The following is a 22947-nucleotide window of genomic DNA, read 5'->3' as shown; positions in this document are numbered from 1 at the left end:
GGGAGTGAGGGCACCCTAGGCACCTATCCCACCGTGTGCGGATGATACCCCAACAAGCTTCCACACCGACCTTGTAATCTAGGAGAGGAAAGAAACGGCCAGGAGCCCCTTCGACTTTAACTTCCAAATCCCCACCACCCTGCGTAGGATTTTTCCTATCAAGGTGGTGGAGGAGGTGATTAACATCGGAGGTAGGCTCGAACAGAAATGGCTGGAGGAGAAAGAGCAGAACCCCATATTATGGGCCACTGAAGATGTCGAATTCAGGCAAAATAAAATTTTTGAAGTGCCAAGGTTTATGCCCAGCTACAAATGTCAACCTACATGGAGAAGAAGAGTCTGCGACACCAACATGGACACTTGGATGGCCTTTTGCAACACTCAACCCTTCGAGCGGAATGACCCAACCTTTATGCCCTACCCTCAAAGGGTGGGAGTGGATTTTGACTCCAGTTTCCACAGCCACTACGATTTTCCAATAATTTATAATCCTCACTATACTACATATGAAAATGCCCTCATCTTCACATTAAAAAATTTGTATGATACCCTAATCCATTTTACCAACAAATTCTCTTCATACCTTGACCCTGCCTTTATTATTACTTGTAATTACCTTAGGCTGCTTAGGGTACTCCTTAGGCAAGACCCCATTCTGCAGAAGCACGGCCTCCCAGTCCTCCATTTTGACCCTAACACTATAGATAGTTGCGTGAATGGCTTGACTAATGATGCGAGCTGCTCTACTACCTTCATTTTTCTTGGCTCCTCTAGAGGATATGAATGATAGCCACTTCACCTACTGCAATCATCCATTCCTCTCCACCACCACCCTTCAAGTCTGCTTAAGCCTCAAGGGGTATCTCCAAACCCACCAATTCATTAACAAATCTATTAAGCCCCTTCTCCACCTCACTCTGATGACGAAGACTAACTTCTATCATGACTATGTAACTTAGCAAAAAAAAAAAAAAAGACGAAGAAGAAGAATAAGAATAAGGAGACGAGAGATAAGGAAAAAAGAAACAAAAAGACAATGAGGCACAAAGCGAAAAGGCAATCACAGAGAATGGAAATGGAAAGAGAAATCACACGTAGACACAGCAAGCTAGACATAGGTCACAATCACTGCACCTAGGGGTTCTCAAGTTAGGTGCGTCTGGGGCCTCAGCCAGCCAGCGGCTCCGTGTCTAACCCCCTAGACTTTTTGATCCCCCACCACACATGCTTAGGGGATATCAAGGGCAGGACATACCTAGGAAGGTAACTCTTATCTATGGTTGACTTGTCACCCTAAGCTCCCTGCACCGCACCTCCCTTATGCACAAACAGGGTCCTCAAGTGTGGGAAACCACCGAGGGTGTTTCCAAGGTTAGACTCATCTCCCAGTCCACAAGCACGTGCACCATGCACTCCACGGTAAGGCAGAGACACCCCCAGGTAGTGCACCTTCTTTTCTTTCTAGATACAAACAAAGGCCTCAACCACCGACTTCGGCGACCCCATCATCCATGCAATATGCCCTCGGCCCCCACCACCTTAACCGGGTGATTTATTTCTTCCCAAGCTCAATTCCTCTGTAACCTCGTCATCATTGACTCACACGCCCACTCTTTGTCAAGATTGTGGGAGAGAAGGAAGGAGTCTCACTTGTAGCTTTCTTGCTTGCACAATGGGAGAATACACACAAGGGTGGAGGCTGAAAACAGTTTTCCTCTTCTTAGTTATGTAAGCCAAAAGAACTCTCATACAAAGAAATAGAAGAACCCTATATATGGGTCTCAAACCAAACTCAACTAACTAAGGTGGCATACTAACTGAGCCACGAACTAGAGTAGATAAGGATAGCTATCATGTAGCTATTATTCATGGGCGGTGTACCAACCGCGTCTGCAACTGACAAGTCGGTGACATAAATACACAACGGTCACCCTAGCGTATCACGAGTGGAGCTCGATATCTCAACACTCCCCCTCGAGCTCAATCCCAATTCCTGCACACCAAGCAGGTCTCTGAACTTGCGTAGCTTCTCTGCGCCCAATGCCTTCGTGAATATGTCAGCTACCTGATCCTCTGTGCTGACATAAACTAGATCAATAAGACCTAGTAAAACCCTCTCTCGCACATAGTGATAATGCACCTCAATGTGCTTTGTTCTAGCATGATAGACTGGGTTATTTGCCAAGTGTATACTACTCATGTTGTCACAATAAATGACAACTGGCCCATCTGTAGACTGATGCATATCATAAAGTAGCTTATGCAACCAAGCTACCTCACATGCAGCCATTGCTGTAGGCTGTTTCTTGCTGCTCCAAGTGACTGCAACACTCCCAAAAGAGAATACATATCCACTGGTACATCGTCTATCAGAAATACTACCAGCCCAATCAGCATCAGTGTATCCATGCAACTATATCTGAACCCCAGTCTCATAAAATAGTCCATACTGCAATGTGGACTTCACATACCTGAGTATGCGTCTAGCCGCATCCAAATGCGGTTTCCTTGGAGCCTGCATAAACTGACTTACCAATCCAACAGCATAGCTCAAATCTGGCCTAGTAATAGTCATATAAATCAAGCTTCCTACTATGCGTCTGTACATAGTAGGGTCTTCCAGAAGCTCACCTGCATCTGCGCTTAGCTTCACATTCTGCTCCAAAGGAACTGAAATAGGCTTACAGCCTGTCATCCCATATTTGGACAGCATGTCCAATCCATACTGCCTCTGCAAGAGCTGTATCCCACTTGGTGATCTAATCACCTCAATGCCCAAGAAATAACGCAGCTCTCCCAAATCCTTCATCTCAAACTTCTGCTTCAATAGCATTTTCACATGAAGGATATCTTCATCACTGTCACCTGTCATAATCAAATCATCAACATAAATGACAAGCAGCATAATACCTTTCTCTGTTTTTCTCACATAAAGTGAGAAATCTGCCTTGGAAATCTGAAAGCCAATAGTGACAAGATACTGCCCTATCTTGTCAGACCATGCTCTAGGTGCTTGCTTCAAGCCATACAAGGCTTTCTTCAACCTGCAAACAAACTCAGGATGAACAGCATGCACATAACCTGGTGGCTGCTCCATATAGACCTCTTCTTGCAAATCACCATGCAAGAAGGCATTCTTTACATCCATTTGATGTAAAGACCATCCCTTTGATGCAGCCATAGCAATGACTGCTCTTACTGTTGCCATCCTTGCAACCGGACTAAATGTTTCTTCATAGTCAATGCCATATGTTTGTGCATACCCCTTGACTACTAATCTTGCCTTGTATCTGTTCACAGAACCATCAGCATTGTGCTTCACCTTATAAACCCACTTACAGCCAATTGCATTCTTACCTTTAGGCAAAGGTACAAATTCCCATGTAGCATTTGCTTCCAAGGCATCCATTTCTTCATCCATGGCTTTCTCCCATTTTTCTTTTCCCATGGCTTGCTCAAAAGATGTGGGTTCTGGTTCCTGTATCACTTTGACCATATATGCATAGTGAATGGCTGTAAATCCATCATATTTCAGCCTATCCACAGGATACCTAGCTCTTGTAGACCTGCGCAAAGTAGGTTCACTCCCAGGTGCTCTCAAAACATCCCTGGTCTTCCTTACTCCAGGTGTAACAATAGAAGGAATACCCAACTCATCATCAATGCTCTGTTCTGAGCCACTGGATTCACCATCCACATAAGAGTGACCTGCATTCACATCAAACATGGGCTGATCAACCTTCTCTTTTCCTTTTCGTGATACCTGCATACCACTATCTGCATTGCTTTGAGAAGATTCTCCTGATCTCAATCTGCCTGTCCATGGCGAAGAATGTGAACCACTGCTAGAGGACGCTCCAGGTCCACTAATATTTTGTGACTGCTGCTGTGAATTCTGTGTAGCATTACCATTTTGTGCATCTTCATCATCAATCACATTTACTGGTTTATACCAGCTACTCATCTCATCAAAAACAACATCTCTGCTCACTGTAAACTTACGAGTAGAAGGGTTATAGCATCTATACCCTTTTTGCTGCAGAGAGTAACCAATAAAGATGCACTTCTCAGCTTTTGGATCCAACTTGGATCTCAACTCATCTGGCACATGTACATAGGCAATGCAACCAAAAATTTTCAAATGAGAAATATCTGGTTTCCTACCAGTATACCTCTCCTCTGGAGTCATTCCATGTATTGCTGCAGTGGGAGTCCTGTTCATTATGTAGACTGCTGTAGCAACTGCTTCAGCCCAATAAAAATCTGGCAAGTCTTTTTCATTGAGCATGGCACGAGATACCTCTCCAATATGCCTGTTTTTCCTTTCTGCAATTCCATTTTGTTGTGGGGTATAACTGCATGAATATTGCTGCTTTATGCCATGCTCCTGCAAGAACTTTGCAAACTCATTTGAGAGGTACTCTCCCCCTCCATCTGACCTTAGGCATTTTATCTGCAAGCCTGTTTCTTTTTCAACCATAGCTTTAAGAGTTTTGAAATGCCCAAAAACTTCACTTTTCTTTTTCATAAAATACACCCAAACTTTTCTGCTATAGTCATCAATAAAACTGACAAAATAATGACAGCCTCCAAGAGATGCAGCTTTAGTTGTCCACACATCAGAGTGAATTAATTCCAATGGCTTCTCACTCTCTTGAACATGTCTAGGAAATGGTTTCCTTGCCTGTTTTCCAAACTGACAGGCTTCACATACCTTATGCATTTCTGCAACCTTGAATTTGGGCAATCCTGCAACAATATTTTGGGCCTGCATTGATTTACGTCGCTATACATTAACATGACCAATGCGTTTATGCCAGATATCAATATCTGCAACTACACCGGTCCCATGTGCAAACATTGCTGCACTCAATTCAGACATGTCTGCATCCAATGTAAACATTCTGCCCTTCTTCTTTCCTTTTGCTATCAAGCGACCTTTATTTTTCATATCCTCAACAAAGCATCCGTGAGGATTAAATCTGACCTGCAAGCCCTGTTCAACCATTTGACCAACTGAAACCAGATTCTTGGTGATATTCGGGACATGAAATACATCGGACAGGTATTTCTTTTTCCCATCCTGCATAGACAAAGGAATTTTTCCAATCTGCACAATAGGATGTGCAGTATCATCACCAGTCTCCACAAATCCTGGTTTTTCCATTTTCCTTGCATCCTCCATCCATTCTGCATGACCTGTCATGTGGTTTGATGCACCTGAGTCAACATACCATACATCATTGCTTTCTTCTGCACTTGTCACAGAATTGTTCATGTGCTGCACCATGAACAAATGCTCATTTCTGTCATCACCCTGTCTGTTAGAAGATGCATAATTCCCTTGTTGCAGTTTTCCATTCATGATGTCATTCTGCTTTTTATAGCAGTCTTTAGCCATATGACCCATTTTACCACAGTAGTAGCATTCAACATTACTGTTTGCATTTTGACCTCTTTGCCATCCACCACGACCTCTTTGGCTCCCCCTGCCTCTAGAGTTACTACGTCCTCCTCCATAGGACTGGTTTTCTTGAGTTTGCTGCATATTCTGATTTCTACCACGGCCTCCAAATCGGCCTCCTCTACCTCTGCCTCTACCTCTTCCAGCATTTGAGTAGAAGACAGCTTCTTTTGAAGTTCCTCCTGAAGAAGATGCACCACCATTTCTCTGCTCCTCAGAAATTAGAAGAGCAATCAACTCCTCAAAATCAGGAAATCTTTCACGAACTGAAATGGATGTCCGAAATTGTGCATAATCCTTTCCTAGACCATTCAAGGTCACAGAAACTAAATCATCATCTTCCACTGGCGACCCAATGGCCTCAAATAAAAAAAACAAGATCGCCAAGGGCTAAAGCCCTTTCCCGCAGCATATAGTGCCCTCTTGCTTCACCGCGAAGGGCGTCTCAACCTGAGAGAATGCACTCCTACACTTTCCGGCTGTGCTACCTGCAGAGATCTGCTCCCAAAACAGAAAATGAAAGCAACACTGCTCCTCTTACCAGAACACCGCGAGCTTGGCTTGCTTTCTTGAGCTCCTTACCACGAACAAGGCTCTGATACCATGTCAAGATTGTGGGAGAGAAGGAAGGAGTCTCACTTGTAGCTTTCTTGCTTGCACAATGGGGGAATACACACAAGGGTGGAGGCTGAAAACAGTTTTCATCTTCTTAGTTGTGTAAGCCAAAAGAACTCTCATACAAAGAAATAGAAGAACCCTATATATGGGTCTCAAACCAAACTCAACTAACTAAGGTGGCATACTAACTGAGCCACGAACTAGAGTAGATAAGGATAGCTATCATGTAGCTATTATTCATGGGCGGTGTACCAACCGCGTCTGCAACTGACAAGTTGGTGACATAAATACACAACGGTCACCCTGGCGTATCACGAGTGGAGCTCGATATCTCAACACTCTTTCTCATCGAACCCTCATCAGCTCAAAACCACAATATCTCGAGACTAGCAACCACCTTAGAGAGGGGCCATTTTATGCAACAACATTCCCATGAAGGCAAACCAAGGCAGTGGTAGATCGAGATAGCCCTGTTCAAAAAGTGAATGAAGAAGCTCATTTGGAACAACATAAGAGAAGGCATCACGGAGGGCCAAATGACGGATCCGTCCAACTTTATCTTCAATTTCAAAAATGGATCCGCACATCCACCTCTCTCCACGTAGGGATCCATCCAACTTTATCTTCAATTTCAAAGGTGGATCCACACATCCGTCTCTCTCCACATAGGGATCCGTCCAACTTTATCTTCAATTTCAAAGGACGAATCTCCTCAACACCAGCAACAAAAAAGGACCCACCCCAACTACGTCTTCAATTTCAAGGGCTGGTCCATCCAACACCATCCCCCACAAGGGCTTGTATACAAACTCAAAAAGGCATCTGGCCACACCCATCACCCCTTCCAACCACTCCACATCAATGCGAGAGGACTGGCACTATTCTAGGAGGGGGTAATGTTAACCATAGCTCGAGACAAAAGAAAAAGAAGTAAAATACAGAGGCAATGGAAGAAGCATGACACGGAGAACAAGTGAAGGCGCAAGGATGGCCTCTAAAATCAAGCCAAATGCAAAAACACATTTTTAAGTGGAAGGTGCCCCACAATTTTTGAAAAGGAGTGACATGCTTCCTCCTGTGCAAATTATAAAAGGGTAGACAGGTAAAAATCAAGGAAATAGACCAAGTAGAAGGGAATGGAAAAAATGACCTTGCCACAATGGCAAGTCATGTAAAAAAGGGGATAAGGGGATGACCACCCAAAAGGGATTTAGGGTTTTGTATATAAAGTTCAAAAAGTGAATGAGAGCTCATTTTTTTGTGTGTGGCAAAAAGGACTCTTCTTCTTCTCTCCTTCTCTTCTCTTGCTTGCTTGCTTGTGAGTGCTTGAAGGAGGGATTGTGAGTGAGTGAGGGAGTGAGTGTGTGAGGGTGAGGGATCTTGGAGGTGAAGCCCTCCACCATCTCCTCTCTTCTTCTTCTCTTCTCTTCTCTCATCTCGCGTGTGGCTATGGAGGATGGAGCTTGGAGGAAGATGCTTGAGGATGCTTGAGCTTGCATCATGAATGGTGGAGCCATCAAAGTGCTTGAGAGAGAAAGCAACTCAATTGGGCATCAAGGTAAGCTCACTACACTCGTAGAGAGGGATAACACATCAGCTATGTGAGAGGTAGTCATTAGTGCTTGGCTTGAAACACTTGAAAGAATAAGCGGTCAGTGGGTATTGGCGGTTGAGCTTGAGCTCCCCTCTACACTAAATGTCGTTTTCGATCAATGCTTTCCTTTTTCAAGTCCTAATAATTTCAAAAAAAATTGTAGTTTCCATGTTCACCCTCTCTTCATATCTTCATATCTTCAATTGGTTAACACGTATGGACATTGATAATAGACCGCCTGGTTAGATAGATTTACATGTCTATATTTAGCACGTTAGTGGTCATTATGATCCTCACATGACCAATGACTTATCACTTATTATATTTGGTTCATTACACCTACCTACAGTTGCCATAGTTATAATGTCAGTCGATTAGTATAGTTAGTTATACACTATTTGACTTAGTAGGGCATTTTTCTTTATATTGTATCTTATCTATACTTTGTGTACATTGTATTGTGTGAATAAGAAAGTAGAAAAACCAGCAAGAAAACAATTTGGCCTTCATCTCTCTTCTTGTGTTCTTGAGTGAGCTTCCTCTTGTATGTGTTTGGTATAGTAGCTCAAGTAAGTCTCCTAACCACATAATTCGTGACACTTAGAGCTTATTAGCTATATCAACAAAAGTTAATGAAAGATAAAACACATGTCATGTTGTTATCTCCTCTAATTTACAATTTCTTTTGAGGTTCTTTATTGAAACTTTCTCTACTCCCAAAAATCATATCACCACCTAATGTAGAAATTGGTTTAGACGCCTTGCATGATGAGCTATCAATATCTTCTCTTTTGCAAGTTAGAGCCCCCTCCCCGCATAGGTAAATGGAGTTGCAACAGGGACTTGACCACTTTAAAGTGGCAACTCCTTGCACAAATTAAAGAGCAAGTAGACCCTTCTCTGGTGGCTGGTGAAGATATGAGAGAGAGAGAGAGAGAGATGAAAAAGGAGGTGAGACAAAGTCATCTCTCTCTACTATAAGATAGAAAATTGTGACCTATCATTTAGAGCCACATCCTATTAACTTGTTGGAGTACAATATCACCATTTTTAGACATACTCCATGAACTGCACCAAGTTCCTAATTTTTAGGGGTCGAAGTTAAATGCCATAGTTACACACACACACACACACACACACACACCTAACTTTGACTTAGTTGACTCACATAAGTCATTTTAACTTACGCGTGACTTGACTCTTACTTTGCTTTGGTTAAGCTAGCAATATCCATTACAATTTTAGATTAATCATACCACATGTATAATAATAGTCTTTTCTGGCGAGATCTAAAAAAGAAGAGTTTGAATTAACAATGTTTATGTGATATTCCCATAATAGTTTACATGATTATAAAGGGTCGACCACATAATTTTTACAATTTTTACGAGGGTTAGATTTGAAAACTAGTTGGCAAAAATTACTAAGGAACCTTCTAACATGTGGAGGTGCCCACCTCCTTGGCCATTACTTGTGTACAATATATAGGAAGATTGAGTGGGTCCGAGTGTGAGCTATTGAGATGCAATACACACCCTATGGGCAATTGGATTGGCTCTCTCCTATAGCATTCAGTAACATGACAACCATCTGGATGGAGGGCCGTCTGAGGGGGTTTCTATGGAGACACAAGCAAGCCACATCCACCACCTCTTCCAACTGAGTCTCAAGGCCCTTGATGTGCAGCGAGGCATCGAGGATCTCCTGGGTTCTGCTCTCCTTCTTGAGCTCCTGCACCCAAGTCACAAGGTCTGCACACTCTTTGGGGCGGCAGATATCAACAGGCCTCCTGCCTGTCACCAGCTCAAGCAAGACGACCCCAAAGCTGTATATGTCACCCCTCAGTGTGGCATACAGTTTTTCACCATATTCAGGTGGTATGTATCCCAGTGTTCCCACCAGCTCTGTCGTGACGTGGGTCTGTGTGGACATCATGAGCCTTGCCAGCCCAAAATCTGCTAAGTGGGCTTCGAACCTCTCATCCAGCAGTATGTTGCTTGACTTGATGTCCCTGTGCACTATGTGGGGATTGCAGACCTGATGCAGATAGGCCAGCCCTTCGGCCGCCCCCTTGGCTATCCTCAGGCGCGTCACCCAATCTAAGCCCGCACCGCCTCCGCCTCCGCCTCCGCCACCGTCTGCGGTGCGCTCGTGCAGCCAGTAATCAAGGCTCCCATTCTCCATGTAGGCGTACAGGAGCAGCTTGTCATTGCCTACCTGCATGAACCCTTCCAATGGCACCAGGTTCTTGTGCCTAGCCTTGGACAATGCCTCAACCTCTGCCCTGAATTCCCTCTCCATCTGCCCACCCTCCCCTGTCAGCTTCTTGATTGCGAGCTTCGAGCCGTCGTCCAGGTCCGCCCGGTACACGAGGCCAAAGCCGCCACATCCAATGATGCGGGTGGGATCAAAGTTGTTGGTTGCTCTGCAGATGTCCTTTACAGTGAGGTTTTGGTGAGTGCACAAGAGGTGCACACTTATATTCTGAGCCTGAGAAAGGTTCTCTAGGCCCTCCATTTCCCTTGAGCTGTACTCCAACCCTTGATGCACCGGTACTCTTCTGAACATCTGACAGAAAATGGCAGTCATCACGATGACACACAGTCCAGCAGCCACGCAGGTTGACACCAGAACAGCAAGAGTTCTTCTTCCCCCCTTGTAAGCATGGTGGCTAACAGACGAATTGTCTAAAATCACAGTTGCACATTTTGGCATGGGCATGCCGCATAAACCCGGGTTTCCCTCATAGCTGTTAGGAGAGAATGTGGAGAACTGATTCCCTGAGGGTATCTGCCCAGACAGCTCGTTATAAGAAACATTGAAGGTGGAAAGGAATGTGAGCTGAGACAGGCCTGCAGGAATGCTGCCAGTTATCTGGTTGTCTGACAGATCTAACTTCTCCAAGCTGGTGACCTTAGCCAGTGATGCTGGAATGCTCCCACTCAGGTAATTGGACTTCAGATCAATGGCAACTAGCACATGGAGATTCCCGATTTCTGGCGGAATGCTCCCGGACAGTTCATTCTTTGACAGTATCAAGGATGGGGGCAATGCTAGGGGCTTATTATATGTCAAATCCGGAATCCCACTCTTCCCCTGGACTTCAAGGATGTCAGGTATATTCTGCAAGCCTGTGGTGTTGGTGTCATTATGCATAAGCGAGGGCAGCCTGAACAGCTGCGCAGGAAGGGTACCTGTGAATGAATTATTGGACAGGTCGATATATATCAAATGGGGGAAGCTTCCTAGCCATGGGGGAAGCTCTCCTTGCAACCGGTTCCACGACATGTCTAATACTTGCAGCTTGGTACAGTTTTGCAGCCATCGTGGGAAGGGCCCTTGTAGATTAAGAACCCCAAGAGCCAACACCTGCAGGTTTGGGAAGCCGTAGAAGGTGAGAGGGAGGGGCTCTGTAAAGAAATTCTTGGTGAGAAATAGACTCACCAAGTTGTGGCACCTCTCCAAGGAGGACAAGCTTCCGTGGAGGTTGTTGGTGGAGAGGGAAAGGGATGTGAGGTTCTGCAGGGAGTTAAAATTATCGGGGATGCGGCCAGAGAGGCCATTGATGGCGAGGTAGAGGCTGCGCAGGGACAAACAATGGCCAAGGGAAGAAGGGATCGTGCCACTGAAGTTGTTTGCGTTAAGGTCCACATCCTCTAGGTGCAGAAGCTTGCTAAAGTCCACAGCATCCAGTGAGCCCATCAAAAAGTTGTTCTCAAGATGGAGGACAGTGAGCTTAGAGTTAAGAGAGAGTGTGCTTGGCAGAGTTCCTATGAGGTTATTGTTATCAATCGAAAGGTATTGCAGGTTAGATAAGTTTCCCACTTGCTCTTTTAATGGTCCTGTGAGGCTGTTATTGGTCAGATCTAGATGTGTGAGAGAGGATATGTTGTAAAGATCGTCAGGAATAGGACCTGTCAGTTTGTTGAAGCTCAGCAGTAATTGCTGCAGCTGCTGGCAGAGGCCCAAGCCATAGCCGAGAGCGCCGTAGAGCTTGTTGTGAGACAAGTCTAACATCTTGAGGTGGGGTGCTTGCTGGCATATATTCTGTATGCTAATAGCTCCAGAAAGTCCAAGTTGGCTAGCATAGAGCTCTTCCAAAGCAATGGTACTGCCAACAGACTCAGACAGGCCTCCTGTGAATGAATTGTCAGTAACGTTGATGACCTTCAAGGAGGGCACACCTGCAAGTTGGGGAAGAGAACCTGAGAGGGAATTGCTGCTAAGGTTCAGTACTTGGAGATGAGGGAGAGAGAAGAGTTCCTGTGGGATAGTGCCATGCAGGTTGTTGTGAGAGAGGTCAAGGCTATTGAGGAAAGGGAGGCCACTGGCCAAGACTGATGGTATTGGACCAGTGAGGTTAAGGTAAGGCAGGGACAGGCTGACAATTCTTGAGGTGGGGGGTTGGCTGGGTTGCTCAGCGACCCAGCTGCACGCAACGCCCTGCCATTGGCAGCAATTGCCACCACCCTCGTCCTCCCATGAGTAGCTGAAGTTTGCGAAGGATTGCTTGAACGCTAGGAGGATCTGCTTCTCTGCTGGGAAGCATGTGAGGTTCGTTTGTGTTGATGCTGCAAGGGACACCACAACAAAATCAGAGAATGATGTTAGCGATGAGAGGAAGAGGGTGTGGAGCAACAGCCAATGCATTGTTTTCGGCCCCGAGAGAGAGAGAGTCGTGAGCTTATGGGTTTCTATAAGAGAAGAAGCTTGTCTATATGGCAAACACTTGGGAGGCGGACGAGACCTTAGTAATAAGTATTACTCCCACCACCTTGTAGTTTTGCAAAAAGAAGACTTCTAGGGCGGTCTTGTCCCCCCTCCTTTTCCCCCTCAGCACGCCTTCCCCCCCCCCCTCATCATGCACATGTAGACTCAACATGAGCACTATCAACCTAAGTCACCCCCTTCCAGCCATCATCAACTTGCCTTTCAACATCATCAAACTCCCCTCACTAACTTTGCATGGTATCACAATCAGTGCCATTCGACACACGAACAAGGTCCATGTATCCCCTCCGAAGGTCCTCCTTTTGAGTTATATGCAAAATATGTTAAGGCCACCTCTATGCCCACCAGAGAAGGATTATCAAGGGGGACTCTAGAAATTCAACGGATTCACAAGGCTAAGAGAAGGAACTTTTATACCTTGGCATCTGTACAATAAAGTCTCTCTTATACAGTAGATTGTTAAGAGGTATTGCAAATGTTTGTCAGAAGTATTTCGTAATGTTGGGCCTCTCAAAATGACATTAGTTTTTCATAACACAAACATGAGGCAACTAAATTATTAAAGTACACTAAGTCACAAGTCCTTTGAATGAGTATGAATGGGCCTATTGATTTTCCTATAAGCAAAACACATGAGTCTTTTGAAACCCCATTAGATTTCCTTACCAACTTCACCTTGATACTGAGGGCTTACATGTTGCATTTTCATATAGGCGTATCATTATTGGATTGACCTTATATTCGTGTTGGCAACTTTTGCACTTATTTGAACTCTTAAAGGACTACAAACTTTTGCCATAGGGAAACTACCAAAAAAACATAGATCTGCCACACCAGAATTAAGGATCTTTTCAACCATTGGCATGAATCGGAAGCATAAGTGCTAGAGTACTACTATAGAGATCAAATATTTGGCAAATCGTGGAAGTTCAACCAATATCTTTTTGATAGTTCCATGTTTTACCTTTTGACCTCCAAACCAGCAAAAAGCTTTTGACCTTTTATTTTGCTTGAAGAAACTTCAAAGAGATGCATATCGAAAACAAAGACATCATATCAGAGTAAGAAGTGTCATGTTGTCCTTTGTTTTTGCGATGATTTGGTACCTAGATATCTAAGTGAGATACCATATCAATTATTGTATATTTATTAATGTGAATGTAAAGCTTTCCTATATTGTGCGATGTTTGCCTCATTTCGTGTAAGGTTCACAATATAATTTATTTGGTAATAAAAGAAAGGCACATTTGTTATTATGTGCTAAGGGCATGAAAATATTTTTCAAAGGATATAAGGTCAACATTTTTTAAATCAACAATGTACATGCACTATCACAAGTATGTTGGTTGTGGCACTTGCACGTTCAAGCTGATTTTTGAGCATAATGATTGTTGTCCAGTAACATTCTTTAGAATACAACATCTCTTCAAACATTCTAAAGCATATATGTGGCCCCTTTTAGATTTATGCTCTTCCATCCTCTCAAGCTTCCTAGCCTACTATGTGCGCTTAACTTTATTACTTAGGTTTTTCCTTCCCTCTCTCAATGCGTCCGGACTATGGTTGTAGTGTATGGAAAGAGAAAGGCTATTCCTTGACTTGAAAGTAAATGAATGGCTTAACAATCCTAGGATTGAATCATGCACGCACTTGTTATTTGTAACTAAGTGATATTGAGTTTATCCTCCTTTATTATTGACGAAGTTTGTCGTGGCATTTCAAATTGTAACATATATTTTTTGACTTTTTCCTCTTCACCACCAATCCAACTCCCTGCATTTTCTATGGCTTGTTTTTTCATGTGATTAAGTCATAGTAGGCATAGGTAAAAACAACATTGGCATGTTCTATAATTTGTATAGATATCCTTGACTATAAGATAGTCCATGATCAATATTCTCTATTTAACTTTGTGGCACATGCCTAAATTTTCATGAATGCTTCCAAAAGGATTCAAAGTGATTTTCAATGATAGGGTCATTTGACCTATGACATGACAACTTCATCCTCAAGATTCAAATTAAGACACTAGAATACAAGGAATTTCGGAAAAAAACTTTTTCATAGAAGTTGAAAATGCTTTACATTTGAACTTGACATCATATTCTTTACATAAACACATAGCACACATTCGCATCCGTAAACTTTCAACTTGTTGATTATTTTATGGCAACAGAGAACAAAAGGTCAAAATAGGCATGCTAACTTTTTAGAATTTCACTTTCACCATAAGTATGCTAGTGGCAATTAAAGCAAAGGCATGTGCACAAAATTGTTCACTTGATTTTAGAATACGGTTGCCTAGGTTGATTATTTGCATGTTTTATTTATTTTTCAACATTGCTCAAATAGAATAACATGTAAAAAGAGTAAGTTGATTAGCAATTGTTAGAATATAATGTAAAAAGAGTAAGTTGGCTAGCTATTGTTAGAATATTATGTAAAAAGACCAAGGCAAAACAATCAATGTACATAATAAGAATTTTTATGTATTATGTAAAAAGGCCAAGGTAAAACAAGTAACATGCATCATAATGAGTTTTATGGTTCTAAAGTATTCTAGTAAAGATATAATATTATTAGGCTAAATAGCACTTTTTCAATTGTTGTAAAAAGGGCGCGCGCACACACACACACGCACGCACGCACGCACTCACTCACTCATCACTCACTCACTCACTCAAAAATAAATATACATGCATGCATGTGTGCACAATAGACCTATCTAGGACATTGTTAGCAAAACCATACATGCTTTTTAAAGCAAATTTATCATGGTTTCTAAAGCCAACTAAATATGCTAAGCTTACCCTGCTTCCATCCTAACACCTACAATGAGAGTTTCTTTAGGTCCAAATCAAGGCATAAACACAGTTTTAAATTAATAAGAACATTATGTACTACGAGAATTCTTCAACTCATTAAGAAGTCTCGTGAGAATGAGGCCTTTTTTATCACTTGTGCTTTTGAGAGAATGCAAGATGTCACACGTAAATTTTTTGTCATGTATGTGTTCTGATATTGATTTCTTTATTGCATACATTTCTCATATTTTCTTCATACATGATCTTAGTAGAAGATTAACATTTGTAAATAGGGTCAAATATAAATGTGAACCATTATTTTCACTATATGCAATCGTCCTTCCTTCACCCTCTATAATTTGACAATTTTTAGAAGCTATATTTGAGAATTTCTAATATCTTATCAATATATTCAATATAGAAGGAAGAGAAATATAGAACTTCACATAAGTCCTACATGGCAAGTGTATATTACACCCGATACATGCACAAATATGGAGTATTTCTATACTTGCAAATTTTAAAATTGTCTCTCTGTATTGGCCCCTATCAAATATAGATATATGACTATATGTGCCTGCACACCCTCACACATGCATGTGTGTGTGTGTGTGTGTTAGCTCTAAGTTCTTGCCCTAACAATGTGGTGAATCTAAAGACATGTTTAGTCTTGGCATCGCTACCCAAACCAAATTAAAAGTCAAGTCCATGGGAGGAATAATGAGTCAACACATTTGCGACTTGGAAGCAGAGAATGTGGTTTTGAAAAACTCACTTGCCAAAGTGCTTATGCACTTGCCCAAACTAAACAAAAATCTTGCAATAGAGATGGTTGCAACTAGATTGAAGATGCAATCAAGGAAATGATTATCAAAGCATAAGAGGAAGTACAAAATGAAATTAGAACAAGGAAGAAGGTAGATAACCAAGCTATAACTAGCACTATTTTTCAATATAGTTAATGAAGCTACATTGCAAAGGAAGATTACATTCCATGCACATTTAGAGGCCTTCTTGAAATATGGCATGAAGAATCATACAAGGAAGTAGATGATAAAGACTGCCAAGGATGTTTAGAGACATACATGCAAGAGACCAAACTAAGTTCAATTCTAGAAGAAAATGGGTTCACATGAATGATACCACCAAGATCATCAAGCAAGGGAAAAATCATGCAACTTTGGAGTTTGGAAGCATGGAAGACAAAGTTAAAGTGTTAAACCAATCAAAATGTTTCAAAAGGAAAAAAGTATGGTGCACATGAATTATGACTAGGTGAAATTGCCATTATGCAAGTAATTGGAAAGGAGGGAAAATGAGTAGCTTATTGAGGTGGCAAAAACATCACAGAGGACTTTAGAAAAGCTAAGAGACTAAGTTTATTTTGGGTCATGATATATTTAGTAACCGTTTATAGATTTAGGAATAAGTTTTCCTTTTTGTGCCAATGGCACCCCAAGGTGGTGTTGTTTTTGTAACAATGGCATCTCACAATGGGCTGTAACTAAAACCTTGAGATATGTCTCTTTGTCTTATACACCTTGAGGCAAAAAAAGGATGTTCAGGCAAATTTTTTTCTTTCTTTTTTCTCTCTCTAGGAAGATCCATGGAAGCCAATGGGCCTCTCTTACCTATAAACAAATGTTGGGCTACCACTCTCAAGTTCGGTGAAGAAAGCACAAAGAAAATGTGCATCAGGGCACACACACACACACACACACTCTCTCTCTCTCTCTCTCTCTCTCTCTCTCTCTCTCTCTCTCTCTCTCTCTCTCTCTCTCTCTCTCTCTCTCTCTCTCTCTCTCTCTCTCTCTCTCTCTCTCTCTCTCTCTCTCTCTCTCTCTCTCTCTCTCTCTCTCTCTCTCTATCTATCTCTCCCCCCCCCCCCCCCCCCAAATAAGCACAATGTTACAAAAGCTGAGCCTATGTTCACTTTACATTCTCAAGCCAAAGATGTGCTTCAACTTTGTCACTCATGACATACATGTAGGTTTCACCTTATCATCATTTGGCAATGCATGACATGTCACCACTTGACAATCAATTCTCTCCACTAGGTAAAAATTAGTGGCAAATTTTAGCCCAAAGGCTCTTTTTTGGAGGTTTTCTCGATCATTGGCTAAATTTTTTAGGCTTGAAAACTCAAAAAATAGCCCATATATATAAAGCTTTACATGTTTTACCCTAAAGTTCACCCAAAAATAACTCACATATGATAAGATAGTTATTCCACACATAACATAGTAAGACCAATTATAAGGCAAGGTGACACATTAGGGTGCTAGGGGACATGCTTTTTCACATCAAATATGTGAACCACATGATCAAGTGTGAAAGCACTCTCCGTGCCTGTTCTTGGAGCCTTAGACACCCCCAATATGTGCTTAGGACACCACATTGAATTGGAAAGCACATGAACTTAGGACATTGCATTGAACTACAAAGGACATATATCCATTAGGGGAGTTTTTGACTCACTTTTGGGACTTTTAAGCTCTTTAAGATTCTAGTGAATATTCCAATAGGGCAAATGAGGATGAGGCTACAATTATGGAACTTTTAAGGTTATTGTTTGATCAGGAGGCCATAACTTAAGCATATAAACTCTAAATTTATCGGACATTGGCGTACTAGAATCCTCTCAACAATATATTTTCAATGATATGTTACATGATATAATTTTGAGGTGCATTGGATATAGTTATCCATTGGGCCCCCTTTTTTTAATAAGATGATGATATGGAAATTCTTACGAGGCCCAAAAGTGAGTCCAAATCCGACCTAATGATAGACAGTAGTGTATACATCCATAATAATCTAACATGCATATAAGCTAGGTTGCAGAACACCCACTACTAGGTAACTACACACCATGTACATTACCCCCTAGACCCAACACTAGGTTACATTAGGTTTCCACCAACATAGCACGCCAACCCACACAACATGCATGCACCCCAATCCTTGAAGGGGGGTGGGGGAGTCGCTCATGAATATATGTATCATGTATCACATGACTTTAAAAACACATTTCCTGTACATTTTTTACATATAGAAAGGTGTCATATAAAGGGGTTACTTGGCAGATTGAATTAAAAAGGGTTATGTTTTATTCAAGAAAAAGTCACGAATAAGGATATTTATAAATAGGCCTTGAAAACAAGTGATATAGAGGACACACACACACACACACACACACATGCAAGATAACAAGGTCAAAGATAAGAAGGGAGCTAGTTATCTTGCCCTTGCATCCTAGGAAGAAGAGCTAGACATGCTTGACAATGTCCTAAAGGAGCTCCACATCCTTGCTTTCACACTTAGCAGAAGACAAATACAACTTGAGTCAAAGGGATAGAACACAAAACACATCACACACCCAAGCATTAATAGAGATTGAGTGCAAACCCCTAGGACCATCGATGACTTGAAGGCAACCATAGTATCTTGCATCTACTTGGGGACCTTCAAGCATAGTAAACTCATTGAAGTCACATTATTGAGTGCTGAAGAAACTCTAGTAAGAACTAGAACCCTAGAACTTTGCTAAAGAACCTCACGTGCCTTGGAGAACCTTCTTAGATTCCTTGCATTTGGTTGCATGCATATCTTGCATACTAGGAATAAGAGCTAGACATGCTTGGCAACATTTGCCATTGGTTCACGATACGAATATTTTTCGGCGGGATTAGCCTAAATAGAGATTGAGTGTTAACCCCTAGGACCATCAATGACTTGAAGGAAACCGTAGTGTCTTCTTGCATCTACTTGATGACCTTCAAGCATGGTAAACTCATTGGAGTCACATTATCGAGTGTAGAAGAAACTCTAGTAGGAATTAGAACCTTCTTGCAATGGAAATAATAAGAAGAACCACATTACTTTGTTGAAGAACCTTGCTTGTGCCTTGGAGAACCTTTCTTGGAGTCCCTAGCATTTGGTTGCGTGTCCACACACAGTTGCAAAATTGTAGACTATGTTCACATCTTTGACATTACATTTAATCACACCCCATCAACTTAACTAACTTCACTAGGCCTTACAAAGATTGCATTGCACTTAGGACCCATCCAGCTATGAGATAGGACCCAAAGAGACCATAATCAAATAGAGAAAGCACCATGCCTAAAACTCAAGGAAGCAAATCCTGTGCATTTGTGCAAAAAAGTTGTTTATGCATGACACACAATCAATTGGAAAAAGTGAAAAGCCTAACTGAGCATAGTTTGCACTTAGAAAACTTGAACTAGAATTGAACACATTGTTTGAGAAAAGTGAAATTGTGTTTGTGTGCACACGCAATTGTTAGAATAGTCGAGAAAAAGGGGCCCTTACACTACATAGAGGGAAAATAAACTATGGCCATATCAAACAAAATGGATTAGAGGGAGAAGGACCAAAATTGTGAAACAATAACAAAAGAACAATGGACTCTCATTGAAACATACCTAGCCATACAAGGGCTTGTTGAACCACTAAGGACGATCAAAGGAAAGGCAAGTCAAGAACAAAGAACTCCCTAGAAAATTTGATTGGAACATACAAGCCAAAAGATGAACTTCATAGTCTAAGAAAAACTCAACAAAATCCTTACTAGCCCAATAGAAACAAGGGCCCATAACATTTTGGAAATAAGGGAAACACCCAAATGAAGGAAACTAGTGATCTTGGAACTTTAAAGGCCCTTGTTGGCCAGTGAGGGAAATTAGGCCATGTATGAGCACATGCACACCTTTTTGGATTGCATTCGATCTAAACAAGACATAACACTCAAGAGCCAAACATGAAGATGACAAGAAAAACTCTAATGTTGAATGCTTTCCAAGTAGCATTTCATGGATGAGTCATGATTCTAATGCACAAACCACATCTAATATTGTAACTAGGGGCTCCAAAGGTTCATGTTCAAGACAATAGGTTTGAAGACTTAGATTTGGAAGACAAAGAACTAATAGCACCTATCTATTTTAGGATCAAACTCATTGTGAAAAGAGGGCATAATGCTAATGCTCTCCTTTTTAATGAAATAGCAGACTTCAACATATTAACCTAGGAAGCTTGGACAAAGATTGGACAACCAAACCTTATGCCAATGAACATAACCTTAAATTTTGATGGGGGAAGACCATGTTTTCTACTAAGAGAAATGACTGAAAAGCTAGACTCTCCAAAAAAATATGCAATTGAATCATCATAGCCTAATAATGTTGCTCAACATGACTTAGAGAAGCCCACGAGGAGATAGAAGGATTAGGGCCAAACAATTTAAAAAATGGCACTTCTAAGAAAATGATTAAGTTGCTAATTAGAAGAGGTTTTAGAGTAATAAACCCTCCAAATTTGGGTGTTTAGATATAATTAATAAGGGAATAAATGGTTCATTGAGGAGGTTGATCCATTCTTTATTAGTTCATATTAGGGATCACCTTTTCAGTCGTTTTTCTCTTGGAACTTACGAAATTTTCCAAAGCTGAGATTTTCACACCAAAACACCTTTGTTTGTTCTTCCAAGCTCATTTCTTGTGCTATTCTCTATTCTGCACATACTTTTCTTCTCTGTGATACCCTAAATTGGTTGAGTCTATTCTGTTAAAATGTCTAATAATACCTCTTCAAGTAACACAAGCACAAGTGCACACAAATATAAACTTGTTATTCAAATAGATCTAGTTTATTTATCTTGGAGAAGAATACATCATTGAGCATTTTGGACAGGGACGAAGCTAATAGGTTACAGCTAGAAGGAAAGAAGTATATCAATTTGTGGGTGGATGGAAATATTTATACCAAAGACCCTTCAATAGGTAAGCCTCCTCCTTTTCTTAATATTCATAACTTCGTAAGATATGTTGGAGATGCTTGTGATGGAATGCTTGGGTATTGCATGCGGTTAAGTTCTGCATCTTTTGTATGCACAAGACAGATGTTTAAAATGAGAGAAGCATTAATAATTGCACGAACAACCATTTCTAGGCTAACAAACAAGATTGACATTTTAGAAAACACTAACAAGTCCTTGCAATAAAAAGTATAAAGCTAAAATGAAACTTTGGTAGGATTTAGAGAAAGAAAAAGGCCACTAAAAAGTATAATTGACATGTGTAAACAAGTTATAAAAAGGAGACTAAATCTTGAAAATAGATTTGTCTCTAGTATTTCAGGCATTGATATTAGAGAGAATGAGGAGAGATTCAAGCTTTTAATGAAGGAAAAACATATTTAAAAGATTCTTCGATCTCGATTTGAGGATCAACATTCTCCTCCACATCCTTGTCAACCTCCATCTCCTAGAGTAGACAATAGTAGGAGGATTTCAATATCTCCATCTATTGCTCATTAGAACTTAATGGATACTTTACAAGGGAATACATAATGAATGCAACAGACTTCAACATAAGGCTACATTTCCTTGGAGAGAGCACAAAATATCTAAAGCACAAAACTTCTCCAAAGAATGCCTTCCATACTTCTTTGTGAATGATGCCTTCTCTATAGGTGACTTGCCAATAGATATGTAAACAAAAATCTTTGACTCCACTTGCACAATAGGGCATGCTAAATCTTCAAACTCCACATAGTCCTCCTTGCAAAATTCTTTGCAATGATTGACTTGTTGATCAAGATTCCATTCAGGATTGAACATGTCCTTGGCAAATGGGAAAAATGATACCTCAATACTACTTTGAATAAGAAAATTCAAAAGCCTCTCAGAGGGGGTTATTTTTGTGATTTGAGTGAGGCATGGGGTCTTGAATGGTAATTTTCCTTTGCTTGGTGGAGTCCAATGCACTTCCTATGGACCTTGGAGAGTTGACATAAAGAACATTTGGGACATGGCTTGCTCTTCTCTTTGTTGTCTCCTTGGATGCTATGGAGGTGACACCCCTTTTCCTTTTAAGACTTACAGCCTTGGTAGAGGAAATGGGGAGGGGACATGGCTCTTCAAATATGCTTGAAGGTTGTTAAAATGGAAAACCAAGAGGAGAGAGAAATATGCTTTAACAGCACGAGGAGAGGTAGTGTGAGATCTAGTCGGTGCACCAACAGTCGCACCGTAAGGGAAAGGTGGAGAATTGTTGGAATGGAAATCTAGGAGAGAGGTATATGCCACACTGGCACAAGAAGAAGCAATCCAAGATCTAGTTCATGCCCTAGTCACATTGTAAGGGAGAAGCCCAAACGCACTGACGTGCAACAAAATGTAGAGGAGGTATGATATGCACTTGCATCGTAATGGAAGGGATGAACCATCATGGACATGCAAAACATGAAGTCAAGAGTAGCCATATAGAGAGAAAAAAAACCTTGAAACAAAAGCTTCAACAAACCTACTTATAGGCACTCATGACAGTTGGTGAAAAACTAGGTGTTAGGGTTAAAAACATTGGACATGTGGTAGAAATCTAGCCATTGAACTTTTCAGTTGGAAGTATCCGTTTAAAATCCTAGATTCTCATTCTCCCACAAATAGAGCTTGTGGCAGGAGAGTGAGTAACTATAGAAGTTGGATTTTTTTGCATTGCGTCATTCACACTCCTCCTCTTGTGGAGGGATCGACCTTGACTTCACTCCTTCTTCTCAGCAACGGTGCGATTGCATCTTCTCAGCCCTCACGGACATCCTCCATCACACTGTGATGCTCATTTTCTCCACCACGTCTACAATCGCATGATAAGCATCTTCCTTGCCAATATGTACGTGCTCCATCATGTTGTGTTGACTGCTTTCTCTTGCAT

General features: G+C 41.4%; 1 protein-coding gene across 1 annotated transcript; it reads right to left on the bottom strand.

Moving 5' to 3' along the window:
- Positions 1–8984: 8984 nt before the first annotated feature.
- Positions 8985–12429, bottom strand: LOC148033014 (uncharacterized). The gene has a single exon (XM_087683718.1). The coding sequence runs from the start codon at positions 12324–12326 to the stop codon at positions 9213–9215; it is 3114 nt and encodes a 1037-aa protein (XP_087539844.1). The 5' UTR covers positions 12327–12429; the 3' UTR covers positions 8985–9212.
- Positions 12430–22947: the final 10518 nt, after the last annotated feature.

The sequence above is a fragment of the Lygodium microphyllum genome, chromosome 8 (assembly GCF_053477565.2).
Source record: "Lygodium microphyllum isolate KBCC chromosome 8, Lygodium_microphyllum_v1.1.10, whole genome shotgun sequence".
NCBI lineage: Eukaryota > Viridiplantae > Streptophyta > Polypodiopsida > Schizaeales > Lygodiaceae > Lygodium > Lygodium microphyllum.
This window is presented reverse-complemented; position numbering and strand designations above follow the sequence as displayed.